Here is a 16231-nt window from a genome sequence, read left to right on the forward strand (position 1 = left end):
TCAGAATGATATAGATGATTTAACAACGGGAATAGACTTTATTCGAGGGAGTAAAACCGAAAGTAATATTATCTTGAATTGCAAGGCATTTTATCCGGAACATGTTCAGCAGTTGGAATAAAATTCAAACAAAAATCCTCCTTCCACCTTCTAATGTAATGCTATTCTAGAACGTGACGTTACTAAGGCAACTCTTGCTCCTCTTTCACTCCTTATCTCCTTATAATAAATTACAAAACATCATAAAATTTCATTAAATAGAAAACCTTGCAGAATGTTACATAAAAGATACATAAATGTCTGAATATCTTTATAGGGAAGTGTTATGATCCTGAATACAATAACCATATTCTATCTCTTCTCTAATATAGGATATTTTCTTTTCTTAAAGTGCTCTTAGAGATGCGGAACCATTCTATTTATAGTTTTTATTGATTGAACTTGGATAACTCACTCATTTTGTGTAATAATAACCAAAAAAAAGAAGAAGCTGATATCCTTCTCTTAAGACCAAACGAGCTTAAGAAATTTATTTAATGATAGATGAGATTTCTAAGCTGAATATTTTTAATAGAATCAAGTTTTAATAAGATTTTTAAAAGCGATGTAAATAAGTAATGAGCCACTTGTCTCTTTTGATTATCTTTAAAGCCACCATCCAAACTGGAGTGCATAAAACGTTATGTTACGTATCGTAAGAGAATAAATTCTTTTTTCTTTGATAGCACTATACTTATTATTATTTTACTTTATTATCTTTATATTCTAAAGTTCTCCAGTTATTTTTTCAGGGTGTGGAATATTTCTTTTTAGTTTAAAGCGGAGATACTTCTGAAACGAATACAACTCAATGAGAGCAATCTCATATATCATTTTTCTGTAAAAACACAGTCATTCTCTCAATTTGTCGTATGTATCCTCGTCAATCATGTCTAACATGACATAATTTAAGTTATTGAAAAACGCCACATCCAACAACTTCTGGAATCTGGTTCCATCCGTACGATATGCTAACCAGTTTTATATATATTTTATTTATTTTCCTTTCTTTAAAACCATATTTCTTGCTTTTGTATTTATTTATTATTATTATAAACACACTCACATACACGCAAACACACGATATATTTTATTATGCTCATCGTGTGTATCTAGTTTAAATATTAAAACAATAAATATCTCGATAAAACATAAGTTACATGCAGATTTAGTTTGCAGAGAAAACAGATCTGTAAATCAAATAAAACGTGAAACTTCGAGATAGCTGATGTATGATTTTTATTTTAAAATTCAACATGCTAAAGTTTCTGAAAGGATAATAATAATAATAATAATAAAAAGGGAAGAAAGATGTTTAAATTTAAGAGCAAATACCTGAATGGAAATCGCGGTGCTGTACGAGTTTGTCAAAAATCTATTCGAAAAGCGAAATATATGGGCGTTCCCATAGATTCAGAAGGAGAAAAGTTTCAATCGATTTTAGTCCAGGTTTCGCTTTTCTATCTTGCAGGAGACAGTTGATATTCATCTTCCTTGTACAGCAACAAAGCCTTGCGGAGAAGAAACCATTACAGGCGCCTGAGATCGTATCTTTAGATTCTTGTGATGGACAGCGAGAAAAGTTATTCTGCACAGGAACGTTACTGTCCTACGCGATATAGTACCAGGTTTTGACTTCGAAAAAGATCGGATGGAAAAATTTATATGACTTTATCTATATAATCTGTCTTCATATTACACGTACTTGATATAAAACTGTCGTGGTGCATGACGTTTCTTTCTATCATCAATGCAAAACTCAGATAGCTTCATTTTTCCATTCATTATAAATATTTATCAGATATATATAGTAAGATGAACTTTTTAAACAGTATAATCATTTCATCAATTTTTTATTGCCTAGACGCATAAGTGTGATGATTAAGCTTGGAATTTCCTATCTATCCCTGTGTATTTTTAGCACCGTTCAATCGAATGATTCAGCCTTTTTTTAAAAGATAGTTGGTTCTCCACAAGTCGTTTCGATAGCTGAAAAATCCTTTTACCAACAAAGAAACGGTTCGTTACTAAAAGTTTAAGAAGGAAACGAGCATTTCTAGAATTAAACTCAACATATCGTAATTGGCCTGGGTATCTTTTGACCCCAACAGTGACCTTTTTCCAGTTTGTAAGTTTGCAGCTGGCTTTGGTAATTATCTTTAGTCCTCTAGAGAAATTCGCTAGCTATAAATATTCTTTTTTGTATAAATATATATACATAACTACGTGAAACCTTAGCAAAAATTTCTTTGTCAACTCAGAGCGGTCATAGTTGGAGAAAGAAAAGGAAGAAAGAATTGAAGTGGTTCCTGTAGACGTATTGTAGGACAGAGATTTAATAACGGTTATTAAAGTGGATTTGGATTTTAAGCTAAGGCAACAATATTCGAGAAAAATAAGGATTTGTGATACGTGAAACTTTAGGAAAATATCCGACGACAGACCAAAGTCATTTAGAAGATAAACGGACAACTGCTTTCTAAGACATAAATCTAGGAGAGAGTCTACGTGCCCTGGGAGCTAGATGGACGTTACAACTATTGACTATTAAACCATTACGATAGCCGCACGGGATATAGAGAAGGAATAATGTTTCTCCATTTATTGGGGGATGAAATGGCACCTCTTACAGTTTCTATGGTTACAACAAATGGTATATGTCCTCTCCGATTGCTCGACCATTAGCAATTAAAGCCGGTAATCAATGAAAGTGTATTTTAAAGCTATTCGCTTATAAATAGCTAAACGACAACTTAAACCGGAAGGAGAATCACATAACTGCCTTTTAAAAAATATTAAATGCTATTAAAACAAAAGTATAAAACGATATTGTCTGTAATGCTGCAAAAGAAGAAGAGAAAAATGATTTAAAGTTATGTTTGGGATGCAGAAGAGAGGAAACAATGGAGGAAGAGAAGCGAGGAAAACAATTCTCGTGTCTGTTGTTGACTATACCGAGAGTATACAACTATTCTCCTTTACTATTTAAGTGACAAATGATCGATTATTCACTTCTGGCACACCCAGAGTAGGACCACCCACTGCCAGATGTCACTAATTTCCAAGATGGCGTCGTCTCCGGCAGATGGCGCCAACGTCAGGGAAAGTCCGGGGTAATTATTCACATAAGGAGAGGTGTGGCAATACGGGACACAAGAACAATTACTGGAAGAAAAGCTCTTTCTGATAGCGAAATTTTTCTGATTGAGAAATAGGTTTTAAAGTGACAGCTACGTGAAATATGATGGAAGAAATGAAGTTGTTCCGAAGGTAAAAACATTTCTCCAAGAGGAAGGAGGGAGGAATAAACAGAAGAAGAAGAAGAGGAGGAAAGAAAGAAAGAAGAAAAAAGCATAATAAGACGCAAATTTCAAGAATGCACTTAATATCGTTCGGTTGAAGATGACTTAAAACTCATAAATAAAGTTTGTAAGTAGAAAAGAAACGTTAAAAAAAGGCATCACAACGCTAGATCTAGGAGAAAAAAAGAGAAAACTTCCTCCTTGTAACTCTTTCAAAGTTGCAAAGAGAGTCGCAATTTTTTACAGTTGTATTTTTTTCAAAATTTAAAAAATTTTACGAATTTTAAAACTAGAAAGATTAAAATTTTGATTCTGGCTTCTTAATCAAAGCCACGTTTGGAAAGTGTAAAGAATTTTAATTAAAGAAAACACCATTAAAGAATTTCGTTAACGTTACACGAGTTCGGTGGATTAATTGAAGAGTAGATTATCTTATTCGTCAAATATTAAATTTAGATATAAAGGTCCTACGCTAGATGAAAATTGTGATTTTTGTAAATAAAAAAAATTACAACGTAATTAAAAATTTTTACTCGCTCCTTTGCATGTCTTTTAGCGATAATTTAAAACATTGTTCGCTATCCTTTATAATATGTATAAATTTTTTTTATCCTTTCGTTCTACAAAACACGCAAAATTATAATCAACTTTTAACTTTCCAAAGGATTAAAGGCAGAGGAAAAAAGTAAAAAATAATGAATAAAAAAAATTAGGTCAGTAATTTTGGAATTACCCTTGATCTATTTTAGAAAATTATAAGTGTTCATTAGTCACGTGAATATGCAATGTTTTCGGTCTTGTTACAGAGGAAAGCTCTTTGGAAATTTGTTCTATAAATAATTCAAGCCGGATAATTTATTAACTTATCATAGATACGTCTACAAGAAATAAATGCGAGTGTTGTAATGATTATCTCTTTTTTAAAAAAAATTCGCATTACGCAAATGTTATTAATTTAATAGTAGTTTTGGAATTTGTAGAATTATAAGGCTAGAAAAGTTATCTTTTCTAGCCTTATAACTTATGGCAATTGTTAGAGAGTAAAATTCTCTTTCAAAATTACCATAGTTTATATAGATAATGATGGGATTTGTTTAAAAATAAAGCCAAACTTATGATTATGCGGGTGTTATAATTATTATTTTTTCAAATTCCCTGGTTAATTTCGTCTTAATTTTAAAATTTATAAAGTTATAAGGCATTAAAAGAGTTAGTTAGAGAGTGAAAATCTCATTCAGAATCACTAAATTTTCATATAGAAGAAGAAGAAGATGATGATGATGATGATGGAGCAGTTTAAACTAAATTAAACCAAAATGATGATCATGCAAATGTTTTAATCGTTATTTTTTCAAATTCCCTTATAAAACTATTAATTTTGCCTCAATTTTGGGATTTAAAAAGTTATAAGACATTAAAGAGAAAACTCTCATTCAGATCACTATATATTCATATAGATGATGAAAATGATGGAATAGTTAAAATAAAACCGAAATGATGATTACACGGGTGTTTTAATAATCATTTTTTTTCCAAAATCCCTTAAATAAATTTTATCTTATAAAGTTATAACGCTTTAAAGAGTAAAATCCTCTTTCGGAATTACCATAGCTGAAAGAGATAATGATGAAGTAGTAGTTTAAAAATAAAGCCAAAATGATGATAATAATTATTCATATGGTGATTTAAATTGAGGATTTTTGTTAAATTATTAAGGATTAAAGTAGATATAAATATCGATAAATAAAGGGAAACAATGGCATTATCATAAATTACAACGATAATCTTGTACTTCATAAATGATACATGGTTTCGAAACGGGGACAGAAATTTGATATTCATGATCAATTTTTTAAAAGAGCAAATAGGATTTCCAATTTTTAGCTCTCCGAAAGGCTTTACACATGATCGATTATGTGAAAGTGTACCTCCATAATAAGATCAGCAATATAAGAGAAAACAGGAGAGATGAATATTTACTTTCTTCTTCTCTCCCTCTGATGATTTTAAAGGATTTTTTTTCAAGAAGTTCACTCAATTATACCGGGCAATAAGGGAAAATATCGACTCTAGAAAACTTCCAATGGAGCAGAAATGATAAAAAGTTATCAAAAAATGGCATTATCGCCTCCGATAGAGAGCAAGGAAAGAATGTGTAATTTTACACTTCTTTTGTGATACGTAAAACGGCATTAAGAAATCTTTCGTATAAGAAAAAATCGTACGATTTTATAACATTTTTATGAGGTTTATGCCTCCTCGCCCAGCTGAATACACGCCATTCACTTTCGATATCTATAAATATTGAATTTGTATTAATAGAGAGGAATTCTTCTCTCCTCACTAAATCTGAGTGTTTTAATTTAATAAAATTAGAAATTTAACCCACTTAATATCTAAAAAACACACTTAAAACCCATAAAATATTAAAAATTTAATTATATTTTAACTTTTCAAACTATAAAAAAATCCAGCAACGAGTTGCTTAACTTTCCAGGCAACGTTTAAAACCGCGTATGACGCCATCTGTTATGATATTTTATTAGAAAACTTTTATATTTTAAATTATTATAAAATAGCAAAAAGCTTAAGGGTGGGGATGGATTTTATTAAAAAATTGTAAATGATATTGACAAGTAAAATCGTCATTAAGTCCGACCCTACTCGAGATACGACATATGATCCTCGTTCATCTCTCTACCCCTCAACCATTAACCATCAAAATTTAACAGCACCAATTCCTCTAATAAACAGACCTCCCTGCAAAATTTCAGAAATTTTCGACAAAAAGCACAGGAATTATTAAGCTTCAAAGTGGATGAACAAAATCGTGCCTCCCCACAAATACCAACATCCGTACTGTACTGTACATACAGAAAAAAAATTCTTTTTTTTAAAAAAAACTGTACGTTTCAAGGTCCCGAGTCCAAAAATGTAAAAATTTTGGGGGTCATTTTTGACCGATTGCCATACTTTTCCTCTGTTACATAAAACAGAGACAGGGAAATTAAAAATGGAGAAGAGAAAGGATTTTATAGTTGAAAAATATACAGTATATTAAAAAAAATTAAATCTCCAATATCGAACTCACAAAGTGAAACCGAATTAGAGTTGAATAGAAGGTCAGATAATCGATAGATGGTGTAAAGGTTTGCTATACTACGCTGCACCTCTGCTAGAAAGATTTTCCTTGTTGGTCACTTCGTAGGTCAGGAGGGGATTCTTGTCTTCTATGCCCTTATCCCTGTTTCTGACTGACAAATCCTCTCTCTCTTTCGCTTCACAAAGGCAACATTAGTATTGATGCCAGTAGATCTATAGCATATAAGAGCATATAAGCAACTTATGTTGTGAATTGGTCTCATATCCAATAGGGAAAGTAATTATTTCGTACAATATTGCAGAAAATAATCGCATTAACCTTTAATTTATATTAAAATTTATTATATAAACTTAAATTTTAGCACTTCAGCATCAATTTAATGTCGTAATTAATGGCTTTTCCCTAATATTAGTGGTTTAAATGCTGAAAAAGTGAATTAAATTTAATCGTATTTAACTTTAGTTACGAATTAAATGATAATTCAGTGAATTTACGCGAAAATTTTCACGAAATTAGAGAAATTTACGCGAAAATGTGTGCTAAAAGAACGCATTTTTTTTCCTTTTAAAGAATTGTTCCATATATAAGGTAATTAGTGAATATATTTCTAACTACGAACGAATATTAGCTCAAAAAAGGGCAATTATAATGACAAAATGAGTTATTCATAATTGATTTACGAAGTTTTATGAACCGAAAGATAATTAAACAAATGTCCTCCATTATTTTTTCTCTATGAATCGTTCGAAAAATGCAGTCAAATGCGAACAATAATTCGAAATATTTATCATTCTCGATACATAAAATAAAAGAGTTTTTGCACAAGTTTTCTGCAGTTTATTCCGCATTTAGAATTGCTATTTTATGGTAGGGTGGGGCTTGCTTTTCTTCATGACGGAAATTAAAAAAATTAAATACCGCTTTGACCTTTAACATTTTTTTTATATATTTTAATTCCAAGAATTTTCGACTGTATAAAAGAGGAAATGATCATTATTTTCCTTCTGTTACCAGAATAAAATTATTATAATAGAACTAAATATAACGATTTAAATAAAAGGCGGTAAATTTTAAGCATAAAACGATGATTTTTCTGCTTGAATGTGATAATTTTAAGCAGAAATTAAAATAATTTTATAATTGTTTGATAGAATTTACTCGTTTATTATTAATTTTAAATAGAATATTGCGCAGTATAAGAGCCTTTCATGTGTGGAGAGATGCTCCAACCACTTACCTCTTTGAGGCCTCCAATATATTAAAAATTGCTGTTTAAATAATAAAATTTGACAATTGTACGTGTTTTCTAAGCCCTCATAAATGCAAGGTCCTATTGGCTCACTCTACTGTATGTAGGCCCTTTACAGGAGCGAGCAGAAGGATAATTTGAACAGAAGATGCTATTTTTGTCGATAAATTTTTTAACTCAATTTATCATTTATAAATATTAATACATATAATTTCTAGTAAAATATTCAAATATTTTAATTTCTAATTATAAATTTAAAACATTTAAATATAAATATTCAAATGATTTAAACTTAAAATTTTGCTTTTTACAAAATTAAAAATTTGAATGATATCTACATACCGAATTCTGCTTTTACTTGAAAAATATATGAAGAAAAATGCCACACGGTTACTTTATTCACACCAATATCTTACTTAAAATGTTCTCTTAAATGAAAGATTGTTGGAAATTTTAAAATTTTTCTCTTAAGTAAGACAGAGAGAGAGAGAAGAAAAATTAGAAAATTGAATAACCACTACTTGAAGATGCTTTTAGAGTAGGCTGCACATTAGATGAACTTAAAAGTTGATTGTAATGAAGCAACAAACATTCCCCCATGCCAAAGAGGGGGGATAGAAGAAGGGAAAAAAAGGAAACGATTGCAACAAACTTCATTTCTTTAACCCCAAGGGAGAAGAGGGAACACTCCAAGTCTAGACTCGTTAAGAGGATGCTCTTCGTTGGAGGAAAAAAAGAAGAAGAAAATAAAAAAATGACCACTGAAACAATAATCGGATTTGCCAACTGGTCGCTTAGTCAGCTTTTGCCTTCTCTTTTTCATTTAATTTGCTTTTTACTTATTTATTTATTGTTTACTCCGCATCATCACTTGATTCTAAAGTATGTTTATTTATTTACTTATTTGTACTTTTTGCATTTTTTAATTTCTTCTTCCTCCTTCTCCTCTTCTTCTTCTTTTTTTAAGTTATTATTTTGCTGACGTAACGTCGGTGGACTGTTTGTATAATTAATTATATGATGTTTAACGATTAACAGAAGTATGATAATAATTAGGAAAGTTTGGAGATTAATTAACGTAACGAGAGATGAGAGAAGAGAAAAGAGAAAGGTGAGAGAAACAAAAGAGAAAATATTCTGCATAAAATTTCGCTATCACGAAAGCTCGTCATCATCATTTTGTGTCATTTAAAGATCATCTTCGAATGATGTTTTCAGCATCGTTTGCCATTTCTCTGTTCTAGAATAGTGCGATAAAATAAATAAATAAATTATTAATCTTAAACTTGATTAAAATTTTATTCTTAATTTTAATCAAGCTTAAAATTAAGAATAAAAAATAAAATTATACCATTTGCTTAACCTTTTGCATGTCAAAAACTACAGAAATGTTTGAATTTTAACAATAATAAAAGAAAAGCCTATCGAGTTTAGAAAAGTAATTATAATTCTGTGAGACGAGAAGAGGAAAATTGTAAGAATGAAAAAGTGGAAAAAAGTATGTAATGTATAGCAGTAAGAACGGAGAAAAATCAGCTAAACGAAACATAAAAGTTTGTTATAATGAAACAAACAGGAAATATTCGAAATAAAATTTGAAGATCTTCGTAAGAAAGTTATGAAAGTGGAGAGAACAAATAATAGAAAAAGAAGAAAAACTAAGAAAAGGAGGAAGAGAAAGTGAACAAGATTAAGAAAAAGAGAAACAAAGCAAAATAAACTGAATGAGACACAGAAATCGAGAGAAAGTAAAAAGAAATAAACGGAAAAAAGTATACATAAGAACAGGAAGACTTGGAAATCCGGAGAGAGAAAAACTGAGAAGATAAAATCGTAAAAAGAGAATGAGAATGATAAGAGAGCGAGAGAGAAAGAGAGAGAGAGAGAGAGAGAGAGAGAGAGAGAGAGAGAGAATGGAAAAAATAGAATAGAAAAGTCAAAAAGAAAATAATAAAGAATCTGTATATTTTAAAGACAAATAAACGATGTTTTATTCACTCGATTGTTAAATAAAGGAAACGTTTAAAGGGGGGATCATCAACTAAAACATAACATTGATAGCAATTTATCTTTGCTATAAAGAAAATATTTTAATATTCTCCGGAGAAACGTATATAAGTAACATCGGTGATCGACAACAGAAAGACATCTGCATAACAGGAAAATTTCCTCTAGTGATTTATTGTCACACCCTGGAGAACATGGTTACCCTCTACTTCTTTTTTTATTCCTTTTATGGAAAAGAAAACTCATTTGTCTTTCACATATTCTCGCTGGAGTCAAAGAAAGTTTAAATCTACGAGCCAACTCAAGTGTCATATATTCTTATTCGAATTTTCTTTCGACTGCTAGCCTGGTAATGCTTGTAATTTAGGAAGATCCCATTAAAATTATTAACTTATTATCAATAATATAATAGTAATAAAGATTACCGATCGTTGTTCTATAAATAATATCATTCCGGGTGGATCACTTTAATGGCAACTTTGACATTGAACGTGGCTTTTTATGATGAACGATAAAAATCATTTATGATGGCGGATCTTCCATATCGTCCCGTGTTCTATCCCACGATAACGTAAAAGAGCAGGAAGAACTTAAGTAAACATCAAATTTAGAAGCAGGAAAAAAATCATCAGGCATCCTCCTTTTAAAACCGTGCAGTTTTAAGCAAATTACACAATGAGAATTAAACGAGTGATGCAGAAAAAACGTTCCCAAGTGAAGATAAGGTAAAATAAACTCTCTAATTGAACTCAACAATCAGAGGGAAGACCAAAAACCATCATCTAAATTAAGCATAACTTCTTTAACAACAATTTTTCCCTGCAGATTAAACAAAGAGGGGGATGACGACTCGCCTCAAGGATGAGGTAGCAAAGGATAAGAAAGAGTCGACTGTCATTATATACTCTTCGCCTGTAACTCCATAGAGGGTATCAATGTGTCTGGAAGTGAGAGTTTCCATGGAGACTACTGGAGAGTTTTAAGAACATGCAGGAAAATTAAATTCTCGGTCGGAGCCGTTCATGCAAGTCTAATTACCCCGTTCGCATTCGTTCTTCGCTTGATTACGTTGATTTTTTTTTACTATAATATCGATTTAGAAATCCTAAGTCGTTTTATTTCTTCTTATGGTCTTTTATGCCTTAAGGGCATGTCACATAAATAAAATTCCGGTTTAAATTTGTTGATTTATAAATACTTTACAAGAGATATGTCTTATAGTACTTAACAACTGGAACGGCCAGTCGAGATTGAATGCACGAAGGATTACAGTTTACTCGATAATTAACTTTAAAAAAGGAAATTCCTTTGTTGAGTCAAGTGATGTTTACGTGTTTATCTTCGTCGTTATCGCGAAATTTTAGCGAATATTAAGCCAGAAATTAAGCTAAGTAGATATGTTTAACAACGTCTATAAAAGTGGAAAATGGCTTTTTTTCTGGATACGAAAACCTTGTTTTTTACTTTCTGTTTACTAACTTGTCACAGTGTGATGTTAAGCTGTTTGAAAACATTTTATTCTTTACATTCTTAAAATATTCGAGGTGACACATTGATACTCTACAATCGTTTCGCTTCCAGGATTTATATTAAGAAATTCTTCTAGTTTTATTGGATGTTTATATATAAAAAAATATAAAAACACTTTATTTAATTATATAAATAAGTTTAAAAATCTTATAAAATTTACCATTTAGGTCGACTCGTCGATCTTACAACGGGGGTGAATCCTTCGTGGAAGAGATAGACGATTTTGCTTATGTTTACTATAGTCAAGACGACTCTCTGGAAGAAGAAATTAAATTATTAATCCGAGCTGCAATTTTTAATCATAATCTTAATTTATTTAATTTAAAATCTATGTTCGCCATCTCAAATTAGTTCTGTCCTGCCCCTGTACATCATACTTTTCCTGATAACAACAGTCATGCAGGTCATCCATGTAACTCCATTCTGGGGAAATTTTTGAATTAATTAAATCCACGTGACTCCCGGTCTAGACCGGAAGTTCGTAGTTCGTATATAGTTCGGAGATTCCTACCCGCTTTTCATATCTGGTCTCTACTTTCATCTCTCTAACATCTTTCTTGAGATTAAGGAACGACAGACAGTGTAGGTCTACAATTTTTTTCAAATTGCAGTCCAATGATTGTGATTAACAAAGCTTTAAAAGAAAATGAAGAAAATTATAATTGAAAATAGTTAAAGATCGTAAAGAGTTATGGATGATGTGGCACTTAATGAAGTATGGTAAGATTATCTTTAATCTTAACCATAACTTTGGATTAAATTAAAATAATCATATACAATCAATCAACCTTTTTTACATGCGGATTAATTCATCTCCTCAATATTTATTAGTCCGGCGAAAATAATTATAAACTCGTCTCTCGATATTAAAAGAAGAGAAGCTCGTTCAACAACGTTTAATTAGTAATGGAAAAGGGGAAATTAGTTTCATACTCGCTAACATGGTAAACTAAACTAGGAGCATTAAAAAAAAAGGGAAAAGACGGGGGAGAGGAGAAGAGCAACATTAAAACCAACGAAAACACACAAATTATCCCTGTTTTATGATCAAACTTTTCTTTTATACATTTATTTTTCCGTATAAAACATTCAGATAATTCAAATATAATTTAAATATGAGTAACATTATCATATTTCCTCTCGTTAAGGAATCATCATATATTTTTATTACAGTTGTAATAAGATGTATCTTATTTTGATAAAAATAATGGACACGCGGGGATTTTATGTCCGAAAAGTTTCGCCAATAATTGTTATAAATTGATAAATGAATTGTTATAATTCTTTTACAGTAGAATTTCTTTAGATAAATCGCTTATCAGCTTCTGAAACCTTTGCATTTTTCGAGAGTTTTAACGGGAAAAATTTTTAAAATAAGAACTTAATTTGTATGTAAGTTTATTATATTTCTACAACTTCTTAAGGTTATCTTAAGACGTTTTTTATTAAAATTTTTAATGTTATGATAGGAATTTTTTAACTTATGTGTTAATTTATCAGCATGATTTTCATTGTTTACTCTGCTTTTTTCCGGATTAACAAGAGATAAAAGTTATCATTCTTAAGAAATCTTTCTAATCCAGAATTTATCTAGCTCTGTCATATTTAAAACAAATGTTTTCATTGATAAATCCATAAAAAACTGAATTAAAAAAGCTTAAAAATTATTAAATTTAAGCGATAATTTTAGTTTTTACGTCAATTTTTTCCGAATTAAATCATCTTATAAAATTAATAATGATAAAATGTATTAAAAGTTGTTTTTAGATTTATTTCCATCATTTATCATATATCAAAGTCTTTCTAACTCCCTTTCCAGTATATTTCCTTAGTTAAATCTAAGAATTCTTAATTAATAAATATTTAATTATTATTATTTTAATTTAATTTTAATTAGTAAAAATTTCATTAATAAATTTTTATGTAAAGTAAATTTTCTCTTCCCTTGCTGGAGTAATCAGATGTGTTAGATGAAAATGTATGTGTATATATAGGAATGGATTTAGATGTAAACAAACAACTTAGAGATCCTTGCTACGAGGATACAATTTAGGGGCCTCTGTTATAAGGATACAGTTTAGGGCTTCACGCTTTTAAAATTAGTATTATTAATTGGTAAAGAGAGCCACATCGAATCTAAATCCTGCCCTGTATGCAGGTAAGAAGGTAGGTTTCTGCGCTAATTTAGCAAATCTATCTAGAAAATTTTTGATTATTGGCTGCAATTTTAAAAGATTGTACACCTATAAATGCCAACTGTCGTCCATCTGTCTATCCGTAAACGGTGATCTCGAGAACAGTGTTAAATAGATGAAAGAAGATAGCAGGTTTGGAAATCTTAAGGGCAAGAGGCTCAGATTAACTATATACAAACTTCCGGTCTAGACCAAAAGTCGCATGATTTTAATTTAAAAGTTTCCCCGGAACGGAATTACATAGATGACCTGCATGACTCTGCTGTTATCAGGGAAAGTATGATGTACAGGGGTAAGGCACTACTAATTTCAGATCGAGAGCATATATTTTAAATTAAATAAATTAAAAATATAATTTTATAATAAAAAAATCACTAAATATATAAACATCTCTGCAAGGCACTCTGCATATTTAGCGTTAACTCAAACAAATAATTTAAAATTATTCCGCGAGTTAATTTAATTTTATATATTCATAAAAGTTGTTTTTTTAAAAAGAAATAAAAATAATAAATTTAAAAATTAAAGCATATGTTGCTTTAATAGTTCGTCTGAAATCATTCAGAATCGAAAAATCATTTAAATAAACAAAAACTCTTTTATAAATTTCATCTTGAATTATTCATACTTAAGTTATTTGCCTCGAATTTTTCTAGAAATAATAAATAAGAAAATTAAATTTGAACGTAAACAACATTGAATCAGAATAAAAATAAAGAAAAATTTTAATTAAAAATTAAACATTTTTAAATTATCGAATTCATTATCTTAAAACGAAAAATCTTTATTTGTTTTATTATAATTTTTAACAATTAAACACGTTACCTACGAACTGAATTTGAAAATTAAAAAAGACAATCCCTATAGAGTAAAAATTCGCTTTGAAAAATTCACTAAACACACTACAAAAACACTAAATTTAAAGACTCATCAGGCCCTATCACAAGTGATGGACTTAGACTTGTGTAGCCTAAGCTGTAATATATAACAGGCCTTTTCTCTCCACCAAATAATGATACGTGTAAATTGTGAGGCCTTACGCTATAGACTCGTAACACGAGGCCTCAATTGAGCTTATTTAGCTTACGTACAAATCTGGCCCTGTCTATCACAGAGAGCTAGCAAAGCCACGTGACGCAAGGCCTTAAAACATTCGTCATTAATTATTCATACAATTGCATTCCTTGTACATTATAAAAATATCTTTTATCATTTTTTCGTTTTTTATATGCTGAGGACCCTAAAGATAAGCGAATTGGGTCTCTCTCTCGGGATTTGAAAGGCCCTACTTCATCCAGAATGAAATCATCTTTCAGGAGGGCTTTAAACATTATATAGGTCAAGAAAGGTCAAGGTCATTTTAATAATATTAGTGCAATTTCTGATAATTAATTGTGGATGCTTAATAAGATTAAAAATTAAGAAAAATCTTTAACAAATAAAAAAATCGTCCGAATGAAAAAATTTCTTTCCATAAACTTAAATTGAGTGTTAAAATTCCGAGGCTGTACAGTACATCTGCTGATTTTGATGTGCGTTATCCAATGGGCAAAAAGACCAATTGCCTGGGGCCCCCACCAATAGGAATCCCCAAACCAATCTTTAATAAGAAAATATTTCTCCTAAAACTTTCCCCCGATGAAAAATGTCTGAAGTCAACATTGTACATGGGGCCCCTAATTAAAATTCTCCTGGGTCCCTTGAAGCTATAACGCGCCACTGGCTGATTTTCAAAAGCAGCACAAATATCAAAACCTTAACGCTCAATATAAACAAATAACTGTAAAATAGTTAATTCTTCTCGTATTTTTTTAAAATTAATTTTTAGAAATATATACATTAACCATTTAATAAACTATAAATATATATTTTTATTATAAAAAAACTGTGAATATATTAAAAGATTATAAAAGCGATAACTTTAATGAAAGTTTTATGATAAATTGCTGCAAAAACAGATCCAAATTTATTTAAATTAATCAAGATATAATTTTTATATAATGCAATTCACTAATTATTTCTGCAAATGTTATTTTTCTCATAGTTCAAAATATGTCATTGCGTTAAAAATACGAATAATTTTAATTGGATAAATAAGAAAAAAGACAACACAATTAATCAATAATTAATTCAAATAAATACGATTAATGTCTTAACGAAACAAGGGCAAAACTTTTAAATTAATGCTAATGCTTCTTTAAAAAAACTGTTGAATGCCGATAAAACAATTATTATTTAATAATTTAATTTATTTTAATAATTATATTGATGATATTATGCGAATTAAATTAATTTAAATCAAATGAACCAGCTCAATATAACGGAAAAAACGTAAATTGTAATAGACATATGATCCTCGGTTCGATTTCCTGAAGGATGACGGTTAAAACGGTTTTCAAATTTGAATTTTCCGCGTGTCTCCATCTATCGTTATTTATGACAAAAAAAACAATTTTAATATAAATAAATAAATATATTTTTTAAAATTCAGTATTAATAATAATAAAATTAATTATTCATAAAATTTTATTAATCATCACTCAGTTGTTACGTTGGAAGGAAGAAGAGAAAAAATAAGTTTAATTAATGGAAATTTTTAATTCTAACGGATTAACTATAATTAATTGGATGACACATCAAAGTGAATATAAAATGATTTTTTACGAGAAAATTTTTTTAACACGATAGAAGAAAATAAAGCATACTTAAGTAGGCCACTATCTAAACTTTAATTATTTAAATTTTTTTATACATTATTATTATTATTTCCTTCTTTTTTAAATGAAGAACTGGATGGACTTAGACT

At 29.7% G+C, this 16231-nt stretch overlaps 1 protein-coding gene across 1 annotated transcript in view; it reads right to left on the minus strand.

The window, feature by feature from the left end:
• The window catches only part of LOC111615192 (cytosolic carboxypeptidase 6-like), a 141348-nt gene that overhangs the window by 46430 nt on the left and 78687 nt on the right, over positions 1–16231 (minus strand). Inside the window, exon 4 of the mRNA XM_023356604.1 lies at positions 11391–11485. Coding sequence (XP_023212372.1) covers positions 11391–11485 — 95 coding nt within the window. The remainder of the gene's footprint in view (positions 1–11390; positions 11486–16231) is intronic.

Source organism: Centruroides sculpturatus, unplaced genomic scaffold (genome assembly GCF_000671375.1).
Source record: "Centruroides sculpturatus isolate CEXI.00-Female unplaced genomic scaffold, Cexi_2.0 scaffold167, whole genome shotgun sequence".
Taxonomy (NCBI): Eukaryota; Metazoa; Arthropoda; class Arachnida; order Scorpiones; family Buthidae; genus Centruroides; species Centruroides sculpturatus.